Genomic DNA, 21,916 nt, shown 5'->3' with positions numbered 1-21,916 from the left:
TAACTATTGTTTACCCAATTCATTGCATAACACAATACAATTTGGCTTGAAGGGGAAGGAGCAATCCAAAACAATAGCGCTTAACCTGCGGATGTGGTTTCAAGCTGTGTCTCATCAATGTCAATAATGAGACTGCCGCTTTGTTAAAATGACAAAAGATCACAGTGAGGAGTCCTCCGTAAATATTGATAAGTTAAAACAGATCTGGCAATTGATAGAATCAACCGGAACACGCCCATCAGATACCACACGTTTAAAAAAAAAACGCGTAAGCTTTTGCGACCAATATTATCTACAACAAAGGTTACCCTCCCATCTAATTCACAATTTGATGCTTAATCTCTCGATTCTTTATGATTTCACTGATTGACATTTTCTCTTACCTGCTTAGCACAACAGTCACCCTATATGTGTTTAATGTTTACGTAACGTTTTTATAAGTATAACTATGCAATGATCAGTCTATAAATAATTTGCCCAAGCCAACTTGCACTACATGCGATTTAATATCTAACACTTGTTTATGTTTGTGCAATATTGTCGAATTTTCATAAACCACGGTTGTTTTCGTGGCAATTTCAATTAACTTCATTGCTGTACTTTATTATGTTTTGTATTTTGTCCTTGTGGTATGTATGCATGTAGAACTTATTTCGCACCATACACAGCCAACCATGCTAATCGGAGGTGCGCGGAAAGGACAACAATCTAAATACAAAAAGCAGTTCTAAAGAAATTAGTTTTCAATATAGAGGCCACCCTGTGACCCAGGTCACTCTCGCAAATGATACGTGTCCTGATCTCTTGAGTTCTAATTAAGTTAATTAAACTAAACACTAAAAAGGAGCTCAGACCGTGGAAGCGACGCTGTGTTGAGCCTGGATATGCATAACAGGTGGTATAGGCTCTGCGCCAAAATGGCTGGCAGCAGAGCGCAGTACAGCAAAATGAACTGTTGTCCCGTCCTTCTATGCTCCTGATCTATGCCCCCCCCCTTCACCAACCCGCACCGAAGTATGGTCAAATAACCCCTACGTACATACAAAAATAGTACGAAATGATTAGCACTCCTGACTTGATTTTGAAGTAATGTAATGTAAAGTCATTTAATAAACGCAAAATCAAGCTAACAGCATCTCTAATGTGGATTGTTGTCTGGTCACACGGTGTTCATTATGTTTAAGGTCTCTCTTGAAGTGGTTGAGTCTTTGTTGTTATTCTTTGTTTAAACTATATTAAAACTATTTAAAAACTATAAACTAAATAACTTTACCAGGTAAGGACCTTGAGAGCTACATAGCTCTTTTTAAGTGACCTGGCCACAAATGATCGTTCAATGAAGTATCTTATCACATTTGAAATTGATAGCAGCCAAATACTCTAAGTGCATGTCAGATTGTAACTGTGGAGGGAAAAGCCGGAGGACCTGGAGAAAAATCCATGCGACCACGGGGAGAGAGACACGCACACTGCAGGTGTCTTGGTTTGATTTTGGTTCGGCAGTGTTGACGCTCCACTCACCACATCCTCCTCATTCTCTTCTGCAACGTCCCCTGCGACGCCCTCATCGTGCAGGACCAGCGAGGAGGGGGCAACCCAGCGCTCCTCGGGGAACATCTCCACGCACACGATGTCGTCGTGCATCGCGCGGTTTAAATGCTGCAGCCCCTGGATCAACACCTGCACGGAGACAAAAAAGATCCCCCGTATAGCCTTAACAGACCGCTGGGCCAAGTGCTGTTAGAGAGCAGCATATACAGTAAAACCTTGGATTGCGAGTAACTTGGTCTGCGAGTGTTTTACAAGACGAGCAAAATTTTTAATGAATATTAATTTGATAAACGAGCGAGGGTCTTGCAATAAGAGCAGCTTTGTAATGCCGAGCGTCACGTGATCACAACTCATATACCAGTGCTTTGATATACGAGTGCGTTGGATTACAAACACGTTTCCGGAACGAATTATGCACGCAATCCAAGGTTTTACTGTACAAGAGTTTTAATACCACGAATAAACAATTTAAAATGTAGGACCATTAGCCCATGAATCTTCTGAAACCAATGTTTTTCAGTAACATATGTTCAAGCAGGGCAATTTCTGGACTGGGTTGTTTTTCCAACAAAGGGCCAATGTACCTAATTGTTATTTAACGTTACATTTTGGAGGTGGAAATAGACCATTCATTTTGTTAACAAAGTAGTCACAACCATCATTAGACCTCCTTTGCCAGTACCAAAATATAATAGGGTTTTTCCCCTTTTTTCTGGCAACAAAACTGAAACCTTTTACAAGGAATTATGTGTGCATTAACCACAATACTTGTGGTGAAAATGCAAACAAAAACACACTGATAATTTTTGCAATATATGCGTACGCCTTTTGGCGTCCTCTGGTCTCGCACCAATTGGGTCGAGGCTCAAAAGAAAGCTATCCCTGGTGTGGACCAATCAGTCTCAAGGACAATGCATATATTATCATAGTGTGTGTTTTTGTTTGCATTTTGAGCACAAGTATTGTGGTTAATGCACACATGATTCCTTGTAAAAGGTTTCAGTTTTGTTGCCAGAAAAAAAGGGAAAAACCCTATTATTAAAGTAGTCACAATTAACGTATATACTGTGGTTGTGGTGGCGTAGCTATCGAGTGTGCAGGCAGTGCAACTGCACCAGGACCCACAGGCCGGGGGGGGCAGGAGCCAGGCTACGACACCTACGTAGGGTGCAAAGACGTTCAAAATACAAATATTTTAGCCCAGTAGCTCTTAACCTTTACTGCAGCCTTGCAGTAAAGGTTAAGAGCTACTGCTCATGCCAAGAACGCTATGCCACTGCTTCATTATAAATTTGTTTTTAAAACTCACACAGATACGATTGAACAGCATTGTTCCTTCCAGACGCAGGCTTGTGAAACGTGTACCTCTTTATCACTGTCACCGTCCCCTCGCACCCTCAGAGTCCCCTCCAGGTAATTCTCACGACTCGCAAGGAAGGTTCCCTGGACAAACCGGCCGGAGCGCACACCTTGCTGCAGCTGGGACAGCGTGAGATGTTCGGGGAAGATTACCCGGGACTCCACCACATCCTGCACACGTACACAGCACACGCACGGCACATGCACGCGTCAACAACAATTTTGCAACCGCCATCACGTAACGAGACGAAGGATCCAGTCTGATTTATCTCAGAGCAGTACGGCCATCTGTGTTAGAGAACATTCCACAAAAGTGGATATCATAGAGCTACCTCTAGAGTTTCACCCTTCCGTCTCTGATTTTTTCTAAATATGCCACGTTATAAATCTAGGATTTATTTGATTCATAATAAAGGTTTTTGGGTTAGATCGCGTTATTTATAAATGTGTCGTAACCCTCCACCACCCGACACAGCCAATCAGCAAAAAAAGTGTCACGTTGACAAAAGACAAATAATTCACTACTTTGGCCCACCGGTGTGTTGAAGAGTGAATCCATTTGAGTACTCAAACTGTAAATGTTGTGGACAGTTTAAAATATGGCGCAATTTTACAAATCGCCTTCCCCTCCCCCCCCCCCACCATGTGGTACACGGGGTAACTCTGGCCCAGAATAACCTGTGGTGGTGACCACCAGGCTAACTACACTAATTACAACATGACTAGCTACGACAGACCGGGACCACAGCTCGGGTCCAGGTCCACGTGTTGGAGACTCGGTAGAACGTAGACGCAGACAAAGGTTTCTTCAAGATGAACAACAACGCCAGTCCCTCTGGGGGACCCGGCTTATATTCTCTGTGGCGTGGCTGGCTCCGCCCTTGGCCACGACCACCTTCTAGAATCCTCGAGCAGCAGGATCTGGACCCCGACCACGTGACCACCCCTAGCCCCCACTTGGGGCCCCTTTGTAGACTTAGCCGATCACGTGTCCTCTCGGGTCAACCAGAGTGCCATGGCCTTTAGTAACCCCTTTCCTACGGCCGGCATTCCCACACCCTATCCTGTCGGGCTGGCACTGCACGCCAAGCGTGATGCCATCCAGCTGATCAATCAGCGCTGACCGAGCCCTTCTAGGGCCGGTACTACACCTGGCACTACACAGTGACATCCCGTGATATCATTACACATTTAACCCTTCAGGGTAGTGGAGGGCTAGATGACGCTAATTTGGCCAGATGAATATGTGGCCTCACGCAAAAAAACGTATGACAAATCGCGAAGCATCGCCCTGAACTGAATTTACTGAACGTATTGTTGTTGTGCTTGTGGCCATGCGGTCATGTCTCCAGAAAGCATGTTCCATGGGCTCTACAAGGTGCAGAGCGACGTGTGGTCAAGGGCATTTCCCTGTCCCCAGACGACTTGCTTGTCAGTTTTGATGTGGTTTCCTTATTCACCAAAGTTCCGATACCTGACACCATCGCAATCACTGAAGACTTGGTTCATCAAGGACTGCATACTGATGTACTCCCCCGGGTGAGACAATGCTTAACCAACACATACTTCACCTGGAATGGAACTTTCTACAAACAAACTGAGGGCACCCCAATGGGCTCCCCCCTATCTCCGGTTGTAGCCAACGTTTTCATGGAGAAATTTGAAACTGACGCCATCCAGACTGCCACTCTACACCCGACGTTATGGAAGAGGTACGTGGATGACACTTTTGTCATCTGGCCACATGGCCGGCCTGCTCTAGACCAATTCCTCGACCACATCAATTCCATATACCCAGCCAACAGATTTACCATGGAAGTAGAAAAAGATGGCAAGCTACCCTTTTTTATGTCCTAATTAAAAGGAGACCTGATGGTTCAATGAGCCACTGTGTCTACAGTAAAGCTACCCATACGGATGCTTACTTAAAACCGGATTCCCACCACCATCCATCCCAGAAGAACTCCCTCATCAAGACTCTATACCATAGAGCCCAATGCATTTCCGACCAGGAACACATTGCCAGTGAACTCAAGCATGTACACCAAGCTCTCAAGGCTAATGGTTACTCCGACTACACAATCCGCAAAGCCATCACTCCAGCCATGAAGAAGGATCCTCTTGAGGAGCCATTCAAAACCATCACCTTACCCTACATTGCGGGGGTCACAAATAAAATCTCCAAAATCCTGAATAAACACAAGATCCAGGTCCGATTCAACACAGTACATAAAATCCGTGATCTGGTTCCGTCTGTAAAAGATGTGGTTCCAGACATACAGTACCCGGGCGTCTACAAACTAAGTTGCCTCTGTGGTAGCAGTTACATTGGAGAAAACAAACGACATATCTCGGACCGCATCCGTGAACATAAAGCAGACTTGAAACACTGTAGACCAACACCTTAGCCGTGGCAGATCACTGTTATAATTCAGTGGGCTCACATGACATTGACTTCTCCAAGACGGAGGTTCTCTGCAAGCCATCCGGCTTGTATTTTATGGTGACTTTCAGACCGCAGTCCATTCGCGGGCACTGCCTCTTCACACGACGATCAATGGTATGGTTTATAGCATGTTAAATAATAATACAAAATAGTATAACACTGTAATGTTTAACATAATTCATAAGGCAATATATAGTATCGTAATTGTATAGTGAATATACAGCAGTGTGGTATACAGTAGGGTTGGTAGAATAATACATAGTGTAATATTACAAGTCTAACATTTTACAGTCTAAAGTATAGGGTAGTGTAAAGTAACGCATTGTATAATTCAAGGGTGAGTTTGTCTATGGTAGTGTATATTACGGTGTATAGTTGTGTAATGTAGGAAAAGGTTTAGTTGGAGGCATATCAATATACTGCATAATGTTCGAACTTACATTGGGCTGTGTATACGATATTATACAATGTAGTTTAGATTGGAAGGTATAACATTACAATGTATAGTAGTCTAGTTTATGGCATGGTTGTAACGCAACACAGGACAGAGCAGCGCATCGTGGCAGTTTCTCCCCTCTCCTCCGTTCCGAGCATGGATGGACTCGTCCGTCTGAACGAGGCTCGTCGCTCTCCATGGTGCTAACGTTGTAAAGAAGGAAAAAACTGCCACCCTTTTTTTCGCCATATGGCATTGTAATGTATAATGACTTATTGTTAGTAGCTCAGCTGATTGGAGAGTATATAGAGTTTATTGATAACATTGATGTAGTTTATATTTTAGTTTTATTAATTCGTTTACTATATGGTATTCATTATATAGTGTAGTGTATACTTAGTTACTTTATGTTTATAGCTCAACGTATTGAAGAACATATTGAGTACATTTATTATATTGATGTAGTTTATACTTAGTTTTTTTCACATCGGTTAATTGTATAATAGTTGGGTAGTTGCAGTCCTTTAGCGTCCATATACTAAATGCCTCTGTTGAGATGGAAAATTTGACTTTAACATAGCTATTTCGGTGACCAGTCACATGCTAATCCCTCACATTAACATCATGCTAATCTCCCAGTTACATGCTAATTTCTGACTTAAACACCCTGCTGATCCAACACTTTAACACAGCTATTTCAATGCTAAATTATCCTGTTTGATATGTAAACTCCTTTGTTAAGGCGCTTTACCTCTCCCACCTAGCCTGAAAGACGCTGCGAATCTTAGCAGCGTTCATTGAAGCGCTCTGCTGATTGGAGAGCATATAGAGTTTATTGATAACATTTATGTAGTTTATACTTATTTTTTTTCACATCGGTTTATTGTATGATAGTTGGGTAGTTGCAGTCCTTTAGCGTCCATAAACTAAACGCCTCTGTTGAGATGTAAACTTTGACTTTAACATAGCTATTTCCGTGACCAGTCACATGCTAATCCCTCACATTAACATGATGCTAATCTCCTAGTTACATGCTAATTTCTGACTTTAACACCCTGCTGATCCAACACTTTAACACAGCGATTTCAATGCTAAATTCTCCTGTTTAATATGTAAACTCCTTTGTCAAGGCGCTTTACCTCTCCCACCGAGCTTAAAAGACGCTGCGAATCTTAGCAGCAGTTATTGAAGCGCTGTCGTCCAACAGTTCTGTTCCTTCACCTGAAGAAGGCTACTTGTGTTGTGGCCGAAACGTCGTGAGAATTTTATTTTTTATTATGTTTTATTTTTATTATTTTATTTCCATTCTACGTGACTTTACCAAAATAACCAAGAAGTTGCATAAAGTTGTTGCATGCTTGGGCTCCAGATGCCGAAATTACCTTTTACAAAACGGCTACCAGTCTCATCAGATCTCAGAAGCTAAGCTTGCAGCGCCCAGCCCTGATGGTAACCCGGGGATACAAATTAATGTGGAGAAACAAATGTTCGCTTGTGACGACCAAGACTACGCCTGTCCTCCCAAGGACAGGCCTCACTGATTCCGAAGACTTTCATTTTCAGGAGGGTCCTGCCGAGTTTTTTTGCAGTAGGGAGGCGATGTTGTGCTGTGCAGTGCCGGAGAGTAAGCTCATGCAGCCGGTCCACCCTGTCCTCTCTCCTCCCGTCGGGACGGGTCGGTCACAATAGCGTTCAGAAACACCCTCCACGTCACAAAACAGTTCAATTTCTCAATCCGGAGGTCAGCTCAAATCTGTATTGTGGGCGTTCCCTTGTACTCTACTGTCTACGTGGGGCTCTGGATCCAATCCCCTGATCACCATTGCATTCACTTAAATAATAATAAATTCTCCTGGCCACCCATAGAAAATAAGAGTGCACAATTATACGTGTGATTCATCACAGGCGAGCTCACACCGGCTACACTTACAGATTAGGGCCTCGCATTAAGAGAGGGGGGGGGGGGGGTCTCTAAATACGAAACAAGAAATGGACACGAGGTTTAGAGTTTTAACATAATTGTTTAATAAATAAAGATCGGTGAGAAAAAAAAGACTCTCCAAAGCAGTTATTTTCATTCTGCTGACAAAAATATACAGGCATTCATAGAAGGGGCCTCTTAAACTTTACAATGGCATAGGGCCCCAGCAATGCCATCATCCGGCTCTGCTGCCGAGTGTCATCCCAATGAAGTAATTTGCAGGTAACTTTAGCATTGGGATGCTTGGCCAATACCCAGTTACATTGTGATTGTGTGTTTTCTAGCTATGTGAGCAAACTGGATAACCCATACAGAACAATGGGGAGAACGTAGAAAACTCCGCAAAGTGCCAGTCGGATAATTAACCAAGGCCCTTCTTGTTGCGAGGGTCAAAGATCACCGCTGCACCACCCTGCCACCTGAAACGATAATAGTTCGCTTATAATTTTTTCGTTATTTTAGTGTGTACATTTACACGCGATAATCACATCTCATCTCAAGCATTTGAAAAGGGCACCCTCAGTGGCAACTGTTCTCTGTGTGACACACGGTTATTCAGCACCTAACCTGCAAGCAGGTCAAGTGCTGTTTGCTGCGAGCAATCCCAATTGAGTGAGTCGCAGTGAAGTTTTTTTTACATGCCAATTTTCGCCTGTGATGCTGACACACGATGGCCATACTTTATTTTAAATAATGTCTTGGGATCGTTTTTTTTTTACGTTGAATTTTATTGAGTAAATCACGAGCCCGTTACAGTGCGCCACGGGACTGCACGCCATTCGAGTGGTGCATTCACAATGCAACCGGACCATTTATTAGGGGTGGCTGACGCGAAGGGGGGAGTGAAGCCCGCGCCCCCCCATAAACTGGGGGGGGGGGGGGAGAGGGGGGCATTGTGACAGGCGTATTGTAGTAGGTGTAATCTGCTCTACGTTTGTCTTGATAAAGGAGCCCTGTGCAACCTGCTCGGTGTGTGATGTGCGTGCTCCTCGGTGTGACGTGTGTGCCGCTCGGTGTGTGATGTGTGTGGGTGTAGGAGAGGCCCCTTACCCTGGCGCATGGCAGTCGATGACAAGTTCTACCGCTTGATCTGCAATGGCTACTGCATCCAGCCACCCCCCTGCTGTCCACCGCAAGTGTAAGCCGCCCCCCCCCCCATACCTCCCACGCCAGGTTTTATCCACTGCTGGACTGATGCGTTTCTATTGTCGATGCAGGTGGCTGACGGAGGAGAGTGCGAAGTGTTTGTTCTGGGAGATTCTTTGGTTTTAATTGTAGTGATTCAATTAATTGATTGAACAATTGCTTAAGAGTGAATTATGTGGATATGTGTTATTGGCAGTGAGTTGTGCTGGCTGGTTCAGTGTCGTTGACATTGCCATCATGAACCCTCTTAGTCTGGAATGTCCTACTTCCAGCCGTACGTGATGTTGCGACCCACAGACTCCTCACATATAGTGAGGGAAAAAAGTATTTGATCCCCTGCTGATTGTGTACGTTTGCCCACTGACGAAGAAATGATCAGTCTATAATTTTAATGGTAGGTTTATTTGAACAGTGAGAGACAGAATAACAACAAAATCCAGAAAAACGCATGTCAAAAATGTTGTAAATTTATTTGCATTTAATGAGGGAAATAAGTATTTGACCCCTCTGCACTTGGTGGCAAAACCCTTGTTGGCAATCACAGAGGTCAGACGTTTCTTGTATTTGGACCACCAGGTTTGCACACATCTCAGGAGGGATTTTGTCCCACTCCTCTTTGCAGATCTTCTCCAAGTCATTAAGGTTTCGAGGCTGACGTTTGGCAACTCGAACCTTCAGCTCCCTCCACAGATTTTCTATGGGATTAAGGTCTGGAGACTGGCTAGGCCACTCCAGGACCTTAATGTGCTTCTTCTTGAGCCACTCCCTTGTTGCCTTGGCCGTGTGTTTTGGGTCATTGTCATGCTGGAATACCCATCCACGACCCATTTTCAATGCCCTGGCTGAGGGAAGGAGGTTCTCACCCAAGATTTGATGGTACATGGCCCCGTCCATCGTCCTTTTGATGCGGTGAAGTTGTCCTGTCCCCTTGGCAGAAAAACACCCCCAAAGCATAATGTTTCCACCTCCATGTTTGACGGTGGGGATGGTGTTCTTGGGGTCATAGGCAGCATTCCTCCTCCTCCAAACCCGGTGAGTTGAGTTGATGCCAAAGAGCTCCATTTTGGTCTCATCTGACCACAGCACTTTCACCCAGTTGTCCTCTGAATCATTCAGATGTTCATTGGCAAACTTCACGCGGGCATGTATATGAGCTTTCTTGAGCAGGGGGACCTTGCGGGTGCTGCAGGATTTCAGTCCTTTACGGCGTAGTGTGTTACCAATTGTTTTCTTGGTGACTATGGTCCCAGCTGCCTTGAGAGCATTGACAAGGTCCTCCCGTGTAGTTCTGGGCTGATTTCTCACCGTTCTCATGATCATTGCAACCCCACGAGGTGAGATCTTGCATGGAGCCCCAGGCCGAGGGAGATTGACAGTTCTTTTGTGTTTCTTCCATTTGCGAATAATCACACTAACTGTTGTCACCTTCGTACCAAGCTGCTTGGCAATGGTCTTGTAGCCCATTCCAGCCTTGTGTAGGTCTACAATCTTGTCCCTGACATCCTTGGAGAGTCTTCTTTGGTTCTTTCGGTAAAGTCACGTAGAATGAGAATAAAATAATAAATTGATAAAATAAAATAACACAATAATATTCCCAGGTCTCCACTGTCACGAATATCGAAATTTATCCTTGGAGAGCTCTTTGGTCTTGGCCATGGTGGAGAGTTTGGAATCTGATTGATTGATTGCTTCTGTGGACAGGTGTTTTTTTATACAGGTAACAAGCTGAGATTAAGAGCACTCCCTTTAAGAGTGTGCTCAAAATCTCAGCTCATTACCTGTATAAAATACATCTGGGAGCCAGAAATCTTTCTTATTGAGAGGGGGTCGAATACTTACTTCCCTCATTAAAATGCAAATCAATTTATAACATTTTTGACATGCGTTTTTCTGGATTTTGTTGTTGTTATTCTGTCTCTCACTGTTCAAATAAACGTACCATTAAAATTATAGACTGATGATTTATTTGTCAGTGGGCAAACGTACAAATCAGCAGGGGGTCAAATACTTTTTTCCCTCACTGTAGATCCCTGTCACACCCCACTGTAAACAGGAAATTGCTCTGACTCCCGGGCACGCAACTTTATCCGGGCCTGCCGACCATCGTGAAGGTCCTTAATCATTGTGAGCAGAGGGTAAGGAACTCTGAAAACACGAATAACAATCCAGAGCCCTGGCCTACTGATTGTATCATAGGCCTTGCCCAGGTCGGCGCTGCAACACTACACATGTAACGCATGGATTTGTTACACTGTTCAACTACACACACAGACACATTTTAAATAAAACAAGTCCCTTATTTGCAAAAAATAATCAGAGTACCAGTCATCAAATAGGCAATTGACACTTGGTCCAAAGAATATGTGATACTGTAATAGAAATACATGAATAGCTAAATTCAGAATTTAGGTTAATAAGGCATAACCCAGTGCACAATATGACATTTATGAAAAGACAAAGTGCAGCATCCAACGTATAGAGGTGTCTTCACCATGAATATTATTCACAAGCTTGTTGGTTTACAGTCACGTTTTTTTAACTCATGTGATTCATGGCACGTGACCTTGCAGCACAGTTTTGAGCAATGCCTTTCCTTCTCCAAGAGGCACACATGTATCCTCTCTTTCCTTCAAGATTTTTTTAGCAACACACTTCAAGTCTTCTTTCTTTCACTTGCCATATGGATCGGCTCAATATAATTTGACAACTGCAAATCTTAAACTTTGCTTCAGAAATCTCCACTGTTTTTCCACTATACCTTCTCCACTGCTTAACCACTATACCTTTGAGTGGTTACTCAGCGTTTCAGCCAATCTCGTGCAAGGAACGACTTCTGTTGAGAGCAACCTCACATGCACGGGAGCACATGCTATCCAGCCAACATAAACATCAGGGTTGCCCCTGGCTCTCTGGCCCCTCTGGGCACTCTCTGGGCTCTGGGCACCCCGGCCCTCCTCTTCTCCTTTCCTCCCTTTATCTTCTCTAATGTAGCCCACTAATATACTAATTGTATGAATGGACCAGTGTATAAGAATTAATAGTGTATTTCTTATCCGATTCATGTATCTCTTGTGAAACAATGGACATCTTATAAATTTAGCCAGACCTCCACAGCTTGGTCATCAATCCATCTTACTTTTTCGGAGATAACGGAAGTTTATTTATGTTTGGCCTGGAGTTTCAGACCTCGCAAACTTAATATGGCTTCCCCAACCAGCCAATAAATTTAATGAAGTTCCGAAATGGTTTAAAACATCTTTCCAATGGTTCTTAATTAATTGCATTTCACGGTTACCGTCAGACCGCAGCTCTTTCGCTGATATTGCCTCTTAATACCTCTCACACCACGGTTAATGGTATGGGTTATAACATGGAGTATAACAACGCATTATGGCTGTCTCTCTCCCTCTTCCGTTCCCGAGCATGGATTGAGTCGTCCGTCTGAACGAAGCTTGTTCGTTGTCCGTGGTGCTGGTCGTTGATGGGAAGAAAAACCGCCATTTTTCGCAATATGGCATTGTGATATATAACGACTTATTGTTGGTGGCTCAGCTGATTGGAGAGTATATAGAGTTTATTGATAACATTGAGGTAGTTTATATTTGGGTTTTCATTGGTTTTACTATATGGTATTAATACTGGAAGGAACGAAGTTGTAAACTGAGTGTACCAGCCTGCAAAAGACAAAATTCCAATGTTCCTACCAGCCCACCCTGCAGGGACCTGTTTATATAGTGTAGTGTATACCCAGTTGCTTTGTGATTAATAGCTCAGCTTATTGAAGAACATATCAAGTACAATAATTATACTGATGTAATATAGACTTCTTTTTTTTCTCACATTGGTTTACTGTATGATAGTTGGGTAGTTGGAGGCCCTTTAGCGTCCATATACTAAATGCCTCTGTTGATATGTAAACTTTGACTTTAACACAGCTATTTTTTGTCACAAGCTAATCCCTAGCTATTTCACTGCTAAATTCTCCTGCTTTCTAGGTCATTCACACCTATCACCGAGTTTAAAAGACGCCACGAATCTCAGCAGCATTCATTGAAGCACTGTCGTCCCGACAGTTCTGTTTTTTCACCTGAAGAAGGCCGCTTGTGTTGTGGCCGAAACGTCGTGAGAATGTTATTATCTTATTTTTATTTTATTATTTTATTCTCATTCTACGTGACTTTACCGAAAGAACCAAATAAGATAAACAGACACTTTAAACACCTTCATTTGGAAGTGCACGCTGAAGTTTACTATTTGCAAAACATAAACCAGGATCAATCCACTGCTGGATGAAGCCCTCTCCATGCTGCGATTCCTTGCGTCCCTGTGATGTGGCAATCCATTCAGCTCCTGTAAGCGACCTATTTTTATTTGACCAGGTAAGGCCCACTGAGATATATAGCTCTTTTCCAGAAGCAGCCTGGCCACATATGGTTGCTCAACGTAGTGGCTTTTGTGAATATTTATAGCAGTAATTATCTTAACGCATGTTTTTAGATGTGGAGAAAAAAAACAGAGGACCTGGAGAAAAGGATACGTGACCATGGGGAGAACATGCACACTCCAAATACGGGAGACCCTTGAATATCACGAATTCATAGTTCGTGGTTTAGACCTATCGCCGGCAAGCTCTATGTATATCAATTTACCTATCATGGGGATTAGTTTTGGTCTTTAGCGGGTATACTGTACAAGGAGATACTGTATCATTGTGTGATATCGTTGTGGGGAGCGGGCGAGGGGATTATTTGTTTACTAGCCTTTTGCCCGTCCAAGGATGGGTGTATTGCAGTAAATCTATTGCAGTAAATCAGACCGCGAAGTGATATTCATTGCATCCATTTGTGTGCAATTTGTAAGGCCGCGGTGACAGACCTATTTCATTTAAAGGTTATAATCCCTTGTTCATCATGACGTCCTTTTTACTTCGATGTCTCAATAGCGTTAGGGAGATCGCGTGACGTGAGGGTTCTGCCTTTGTAGTGAGTTTCTAAGTTGACGCTGAGGAGGGGGGAGGAGGCACCTCGCCCCCCCCACCATGTGGAGTGACGTCACCCGAAAGTTGCTGAGACAAGGTCTTATATAGGCCTGAGATGAGTGCATCAAGGTAGGTGGGTGGAGCTAGAGATGGTCCAACCACAGAGGCTGGGGCAGTGGCCTTTGCATTGTGAGATTAGCATGTCAATGGCTGTGGCAGTGGCCTTTGTATTGTGAGAGATTAGTCTATTCATGAGTATTAATGAGGGGGCCTGCTCGACGTGGAGTGACGTCACGCGCGGGACACAGACATTCTTGGCTCATTATAGTAGTAAATTTGGCATTCAGTACAGCACATTTCTATTGTGATGTGTCTATTTTTGGTTGCCGTGTATGTAAGCTCATTATTTAGGTCAAGCTTAAGTATTGAATATCACGCTTTTGGCTTTTGCTGCACTTTCCAAAAATGTAACCACCTCGATATCCAAGGTACTCCTTATAAAGGCATCAGGGTCGGGATCAAATCCTCGGCCTCCTCCATACCAGGTGAGGTAGTTAACATCTCCTAGCCACCGAGCTGATTCTGTCTCTGTGGCAATGATTGTCCATGCTTTGCACAAGCAAATACTGTAGAAGCATAACTCGCTTTTTGTGTCTCCACATAAATCAGAATACGATGTTTAAATACATCAGCCTAATGGCTTTTCCCACCAACATTCCCCAGCAGCATTTGTTTTAAGCAATATAATTATACCGGCTTCCATTTGGGTTTTATCAGTTAGGCTTGTTAAACTAATGGTGGTTGTTATTCAAAAAAGAGCCGGCCATTTGCGTCAGTGCCACAGTCCAAATTTACCAGACTTTAAATAATACTTTCCAATTATCCAATTGGTTAAAACCACAGAGCAGCATTGCCCTTAATGTGAAACCATGGCACACTCTACCCATCTGTAAAACATATCACCTTCGTGAGAGCCTTGCATTGTAGGAATGGTGCAAATACATCTGGTAATGATTTCATCTAATTAGATCTGAGGAAGAGTCATTACTATAAATCTTGACTTAAAGCTTTCGTGACTGCAGGAATTCATATTATTTGGGTCTTTCGGTAAAGTCACGTAGATAGGTTCAAATTAATAAAAATAAAATAAACAAAAAACTCTGACGTTTTAATCACAACACAAGTGATCGTCATCAAGAAGAAGAAAGAGGGGGAAAGCTGCTGAGGCAGACTGTTTTAAAGGTTGAAAATGGGTGTAGCCCAAGGGTCATAAACGACGTGGTTAGTGATGTTAATGTGAGAAATTAGCACATTAATGTAAGATCGGAGAGCGGCCTCCATGACGAGGGCGCGGAGGTGGCTATGTTAATGTGAGAGATTGGCATGTTAATGTAAGATCGCAGAGCTGCCGCCACGTCGAGGTCAGCACGCGGAAGGGGCTATGTTGGTGTGAAATTTGTTTCACCTGTTAATGTAAGATCGGAGAGCCGAACCTACGGGGATAATAAAAACTAACATCGGAAGGTGGCAGGATGAGAACAACACCAGTTATGACTTAAACTGGTTGATGACGTTCTTCCAATGATTGCTGAGTTTGTACCCATCCTTTCGGTTGAAATTGTGACTGTGTCTATATATGTGGATGGCTTCATGAACGAATTTTTTTGATAGCCAGTGGGCTTACAAAGTACCTTCGTCTTAGAGAAATCAATTGGCGTGTGAGCCAACCGCATTAAAACAATGATCAGCCAAGGCTACCGTGTTGGTCCTACCGTGTTTCAAATCTTCCTTATGCTCATGAACACAGTCAGAGACATGTCGGTTAGTTTCCCCAATGTAACTACTGCCACAGACACGGCTTAGTTTGTAGACGCCAGGGTATTGTATATCAGGGACCCTGCGCGTCCACAGGTGGTGGATAGTGGAACGACCTTCTGTGAACGTTAGCTGCAAAATAAGTAGCGGCAACCCTGGCGGATAAGCAGTTGTGGACCAAGCAGTGACAGCACCACCAGGGTGTGGTTAGGACTGAAAATGCCAATGGTTTTCCTCTTGAAAAGCGACATATACCCTTTAACGATGCTGCCGCATGGCGAGTATAGGCCGCCATTATAATAAGCATGTCTGCCACCAGCCATGGGTTAACAAGTCCTCAACGGCAGAGCAGGAGGAGGAAGATGTTAACATCTCAACAGCTGTGAAGGCGGACCAAGACTGCAGCAGAACGATATCGCCAATCGTACTGGTCTCCTTGCCATTGGATTCATGGTCCCATTCTCTCAAGAACTGTGGAAGCTACTGTACAACAGCTTTTTGGCGTCATCTGGTCCAACACCATGTGAGACTAGGCTCTAAGGAAAGCTGTCTCGGGTGTGGACCAATCAATTTCAAGGACAGTGCATACATTATCAGAGTTATGTTTTTTGTTTGCATTCCGACCGCAGGTATTGTGGTCAATGCAAACATGACTCCTTGTGAAAAAAAGGTGTCAGTTTTGTTGCCAGATAACAGGGTAAAAAAAACAATTATTAGCTTCTCCACAATAAAATAAATCATGCACAGGCGTGTTTCATTAAAGGAACAACATCTTCTGGCCCATTCAATACAATGTTTTTGGTGACCAGCTAGTGACGACGGGAGCATGATTGTGAAGTCTGGAAGCTTCTAGTGGCAGCTACAAGAAGGTCGTCTAACACTCAGCAGAAGCAAGAGTGTGTTTCTGCAGCTGTACCTGCGACTAAGAAGTCCTTTCAAATGATCCACTCTGCTCACCCCACGTGGGGAAGGAGCTAGGAAAGTGGCCCTAAACATAGTCTGTCTCACTCCTTCCCGACTGGATAACCACGTTCAGAAGGATCCCCATTACTGTGGTGGAAACAAAACTAAAAGTCAGATAATTACCTTTGGGAACTGGAATGTCAGGACCCTTATGGACAACACTAAAAGTGAACGCCCAGAATGCTGCACCTTAATCGTGGTCCAGAAACTCAGACGACACAACACTGACGTAGCTGCCCTCAATGATGCTCGACGAGAAGAGGAGGGGCAGCTCAAGGAACAAGGAGCTGGCTGTACCCTCTTCTGTAAAGGCAGACAGGAAGAACAGCGGCGGCTGCACAGAGTTGGTTTCTCCATCAAGAATGAACTTGATGAGTGAGCGCCTCATGACTCTATGTCTCACACTGGTGGGGAGCCAATATTCTACTGTCATCAGCGTATATGCCCTGATTCTTCACTCCGATTATGAATGTTACATCAACCTTGATCAGGTCCTTTCTACTGTTCCTGTGGGAGACAAACTTATTCTGCTCGGTGATATGCATGCCAGAGTTGGAAGAAACATAAACCTCTGTAATGGAACCATCGGGAAAGATGGAGTGGGTAAAGTCAATTCCAACTGCATCCTTCCCTTGACTAAATGCACGGAAAATGGAGTAATCATCAACACCCTGTTACGCCAGAAAAACAAATACAAAACATCATAGCATCATCTGTGATATAAGCACCGCCACTTGATCGATTACGTCATTGTCCATGCCCAGGATCCCAAAGATGTCTGCATCATCCAGGCTATTCTAGTAGCTGCTGGTGGCTGGACTGATCATCGACTCATCTGCTCAACCATGCTCATAAAAGTGGCTCCCAAGTGACGGCTTCATCGGAAGAGATGTCTACAGAAGATTAACATTGAAGCTTTATAGGACTCCATTAAGCAAGATCTCTTCCGCCAATGCCTCAATGAAAAACTGTCAAACTTGATTAACCAAAAGTGGGAGAATGTAGTTCGTCAGAGAAAGTGCTTCAAGGATGTCCTCAAGTCCAACATGAAGAAGTGCTCCATCGACACTAACTCAAGGGAGTATCTTTCTCAGGATCACCTCAGATGGAGGCAGAGTCTATTTCAAGAAGCCAAACATTTTAAAACTTAACAGCAGAAACAGAAAAAGTGGGAATGGCGGAAACAACAGCCTGCAGCCCGACTTACTAATGCAGTTCCACCCACCACTATTTCTGGACACATGTGCCAGAGTTGCGGCAGAATCTGTCGATCCCAGATTGGTCTCTTCAGCTATCTTTGGACCCACAGAAAATCCAAATTTTCTCTGGAAGGCAATCCTCGATTGCGAGGGAAAGCCTATGATGACACTTGGGTCCCTGGTTCCATTGAAAAGGACGCAGTTGGGTTCATATTTTCACTACCACCACACCGTTCTGGGCCCTATCCACTGCTATTTGTGACTCAGTCTATGGGCCTCTGAGTCTATGAGTTTGTATGTACAATGTTAGTTCATGGGCTTCTCTGGACAGGCAAGATATTGGTAATACGAAGCCGTAATTTTCACAGCCCCGATGTGTTATATGTAATTTTTGCTGTGACTGAAATGATGTACATTATATAAGCGATATAGTTTGAAGAGTTGCGATGATTAGAAGGCTCGTGTAGGGGCTAATGTTGATCAAACTGTCGAATGTTTCCCTGCACTCAAGTATACAAATGGGAGAATGTGGAGCGCCATCTGCAGTTGGAAATGATGCGTCGATAGCTCAAGGAGCTGGAGAAAGCCACGGGCACGGTCTCCACCAACACCACTACTGCCTCCAACGCCATCCTGGCAGCCACATGCAGTTCCGCCACCACCACCAGGGATGCTGTTGGGAGATGCATCGACACCACCACCCCGACTGCTTCTAGCATATTATTCACCCCCACCGCTATGGCGCTTGATGTTGGCAGATTCAGCGCTGCCACCCCGGCTGCTGCTGGCATCTCCAACACCGCCACCACCACCCCGGCTGCTGCCGGGAGATCCAACGCCGTCATCCCAACCCAGCTCATGCTGGCAGATGCACCACTGCCTCCCCAGCTTTTGCTGGGAGATCCACCACCACCACCGCCTGTGCCAAAGCCACCAGGTTCGGCAAATTGCGTAAATGTATTCGAGAACTTCACTGGTCGGCTACTGCTGGAAGATCCACCGCCGCTACCCCTACATCTGCAGGCCGATCCACCACCGACACCCCTGCGTCTGCAGGCCGATCTACCGCCACCACCCCAGCGTCTGCATGCCAATCCACCACCACCCCAACGTCTGCAGGCCAATCCACCGCTGCCACCTGTGCGTCTGCAGGCTGATGCACCTTCACCACTCCTGGGACTTCATATTCAATACCCGTTGAGAAATACAACTGAGATTCTTGCATTACGTGTAGTCATTACACTTTCGGTGTTTTGCTTTCACTGGTGTTTGTCACGCCAAAACAAAGGTCACATGTTGCTTTCGGGAGGTTATAGCTGGGAGGGAGAGGACAAGTTTGGCAGAAAAGAACCAGAGCTTTGTATGAAGTGATAGGCCATGTAACTTTTATACAGCGCTAAGCAGCTGAAAAAAAGGATCTGCCACTGAACTAATTCAGAGTAAGACCTCCGCTCTGAAATCGGAGCTGGTCATAAACAACTGCCCAGATATGGGAATACCTCCACTCTTTCCACAACTACCTATCATGCGGAGTTGAGGGGGTGGAGTACTTGAAGACATACAAAATATCAAGGCAGGTACTGCTTTGATTTGTTTGGTATGGCGAATGGTAAGGCCCTACCTCTTATTGGCACGATCCAGGTTCACCATCAGACTCTCCCACTCCTCGAAGTGAACAGCCATTACGAGATCATCACCAACATCATCAGCACACAGATCATCCGTTGTTCTCTCCTTCCAGATTAAGAAAAACCGTGGGGCATGTTACACGTTAACATTATTGATACATTACGATTCGTAGATCAAAGTAGATTTTAATACAATCAGTCCTCGCTTAGAATGCCCCCATAGAACACTGATTCGTTACAGTGATAGGTGTGGGGCCAAATGTTCTGGACTGACTTCTACCACCAAGCCAGCTTCACAACATCTGCGCGTTTCTCCGGTTTCCTCCTACGTGCCGAACCCTGATGCTTGAAATTGTCCAAACATCTTAATGCAGCACGGAGCTAATAATGAGTCTCGAGACTCAATGTGGCTCTCCTGGGTACATAAAGGATTTTCTAGATTTGATTATATTTATTCATATGATTCAGCCTAGCAGCTGCACTGCAATGTGGGAGCCTTGCCACTGTGTCATGGTGGTAGTGGTGCTAAAACCGATTCGGAATAATATGTTCAGTACGCGTTGTGATTTTATTTTAAAAGTGTTAATCAAACGAGTTGCAGTGACGTCATGGCCGAGTAAGCAGCAATGACCGCTCCAACCCCTACATTAGAACATTACCTTTTTCGACCCAACATAACCACGCGCTTTCCCGTTTGATAATTTTCTTATTTTTCTACCTGGCCTCAGGCACTTTATAGGGGGTCTTCGAAAGCTGGTTTTCTACTTTGGAGATTCCTAGGGCGATCCACAGCCTCCTTAGGTGTAGGGTCCTCAGTAAGCAACTTGAGCCTGACCTCATGGCTAGGCCAAGGGGACCTTCCGCCTGTATCTTTGTGCTCCATGGAAGACAGATCCTCTGAGAAAAAAGCCATAGCTTTGTCTCCCCCCCCCCCCCCCCCCCCCGTTCAAGTTGACACCAGAGATCCCGGTGGGAGGAACTAGAGCTCTTACAAGCCCTTTTGTAAAAAAAAAAAAACAAAGAGAATACTGCCCTTCTTCGGGTCCTCAACGAGATGTCGAGTAAGGTTTGCAGGAGGGTGAAGATTCAGGAGGCAGCCACATATGACCCTTCAGACTATGCTAGACGAGCAGAGCGGTGCAAGGAAGACCTACAAAGCCAGGCTGCTGGAACCTGAGGAGGCTTACATCAGACTGGACTCTAAGGGACGGGAGTGCCAAGTAAACCATACGGCCTCCCGGAGGGGGTCGAGGGCAACGCTCCTCAAGATGCTCTATCCTACATTCGGCTACATCTGCTCGAAGCTCCGGCATTCCTCTCTACAACTGGGCCATCACCACCTACACGAGTCGGCGCTGCCCTGTGACCACGGCGTGCCTCCACGCGTGCCTGTCGACGGTCGTCCTCAAGACTGCCCGCATCGAACGCGAGCTCATCTCATTCGTATGGCAATGCTTGCTTCCTGCAGAGCAGACTCTTGTCCACAACCTCTCTCGCATAGATGTAGCGTAATAAATGCACATCCTATACCGTCAGTATACTTACCTGCAGTTGCGGGCACAAGCCCATAGGTGGTGCCACCCTGAGCTGGGGAAGGACAGAGAGAGCCAGGCCCCAGGTGAGGGGTTGGGGGGTTCTTCCAGAGCCCCCTGGAAGGTTCTAGAGAGGGGGCGGTACCGGGGGCGGAGAGCCCCCGAGAGGTGCATTAAAGGGGCACCTCTGGGACAGCTCGGGGCAGTGCTCCGAAGATGAAGAACAGAAGACCAGCCTAGCTAGGACCCTGGGACCCGACATCCTTATAAGGGTCGGGGCCGAGCGCGGATCAGTGGTCAGGACCCGTACCTTGGCTGGGTCGGGTCAGTTAGCCTCTCCTAGGGCACAGATAGCCAGAGGGCTGAGAGCCAGGTTTGATCAGTGCGAGGGCACGCTAGCGCAGAGGCTGTACCTCCCTAGATAGTGGGAGTTAAGGGGAGTTCTGTTCATAGTTACAAATAAACCGTGTTGCCTCTAAAGACGTCTCCAGTCTCCGTGGAACCCACTACATATATATGTATTTTTATATTTTGACCACTGTGTGATAAACACGTTGCCTGCGTGCGGCGACGCTGGATGCTTTTCCCTCTTCCTTTTCCTCATCCCTTCACCACAGAATGAACACGGTAACGCAGTCATGCACCTTGGGGGGGGTTCAGACATTTGTGACGAGGGGGAGTGGTTTTAGAAATGTGACGTCACATCAAAATGCGCAACTTTAAGTATAGAATTGTTATAACACTAATTGTTATAACACTCCTACAACATCAGTGCAGCGCCACGCACTACAATGACAATAGTTGAAGCACGATTTATTTTCAAAATGGAAATATGGTTTTGGGGGGGGGGCAGAGCTTTGTGACGTCATATTTGAGGGGGGG

At 45.0% G+C, this 21,916-nt stretch overlaps 1 protein-coding gene across 1 annotated transcript in view; it reads right to left on the bottom strand.

Annotated features, from left to right (window-relative positions):
- Nucleotides 1-21,916, bottom strand: part of LOC142929661 (exosome complex exonuclease RRP44-like) — a 32,920-nt gene that overhangs the window by 2,092 nt on the left and 8,912 nt on the right. The window contains exons 4-5 of the mRNA XM_076071361.1: nucleotides 2,917-3,081; nucleotides 1,522-1,680 (exon numbers count right to left, since the gene is read on the bottom strand). Of these exons, the coding sequence (XP_075927476.1) occupies nucleotides 1,522-1,680; nucleotides 2,917-3,081 (324 nt within the window). The remainder of the gene's footprint in view (nucleotides 1-1,521; nucleotides 1,681-2,916; nucleotides 3,082-21,916) is intronic.

The sequence above is a fragment of the Petromyzon marinus genome, chromosome 33, assembly GCF_048934315.1.
Source record: "Petromyzon marinus isolate PM22_M1 ecotype Great Lakes invasive population chromosome 33, UKy_Petmar_22M1.pri1.0, whole genome shotgun sequence".
In the NCBI taxonomy this organism is placed as follows: Eukaryota; Metazoa; Chordata; class Hyperoartia; order Petromyzontiformes; family Petromyzontidae; genus Petromyzon; species Petromyzon marinus.
This window is presented reverse-complemented; position numbering and strand designations above follow the sequence as displayed.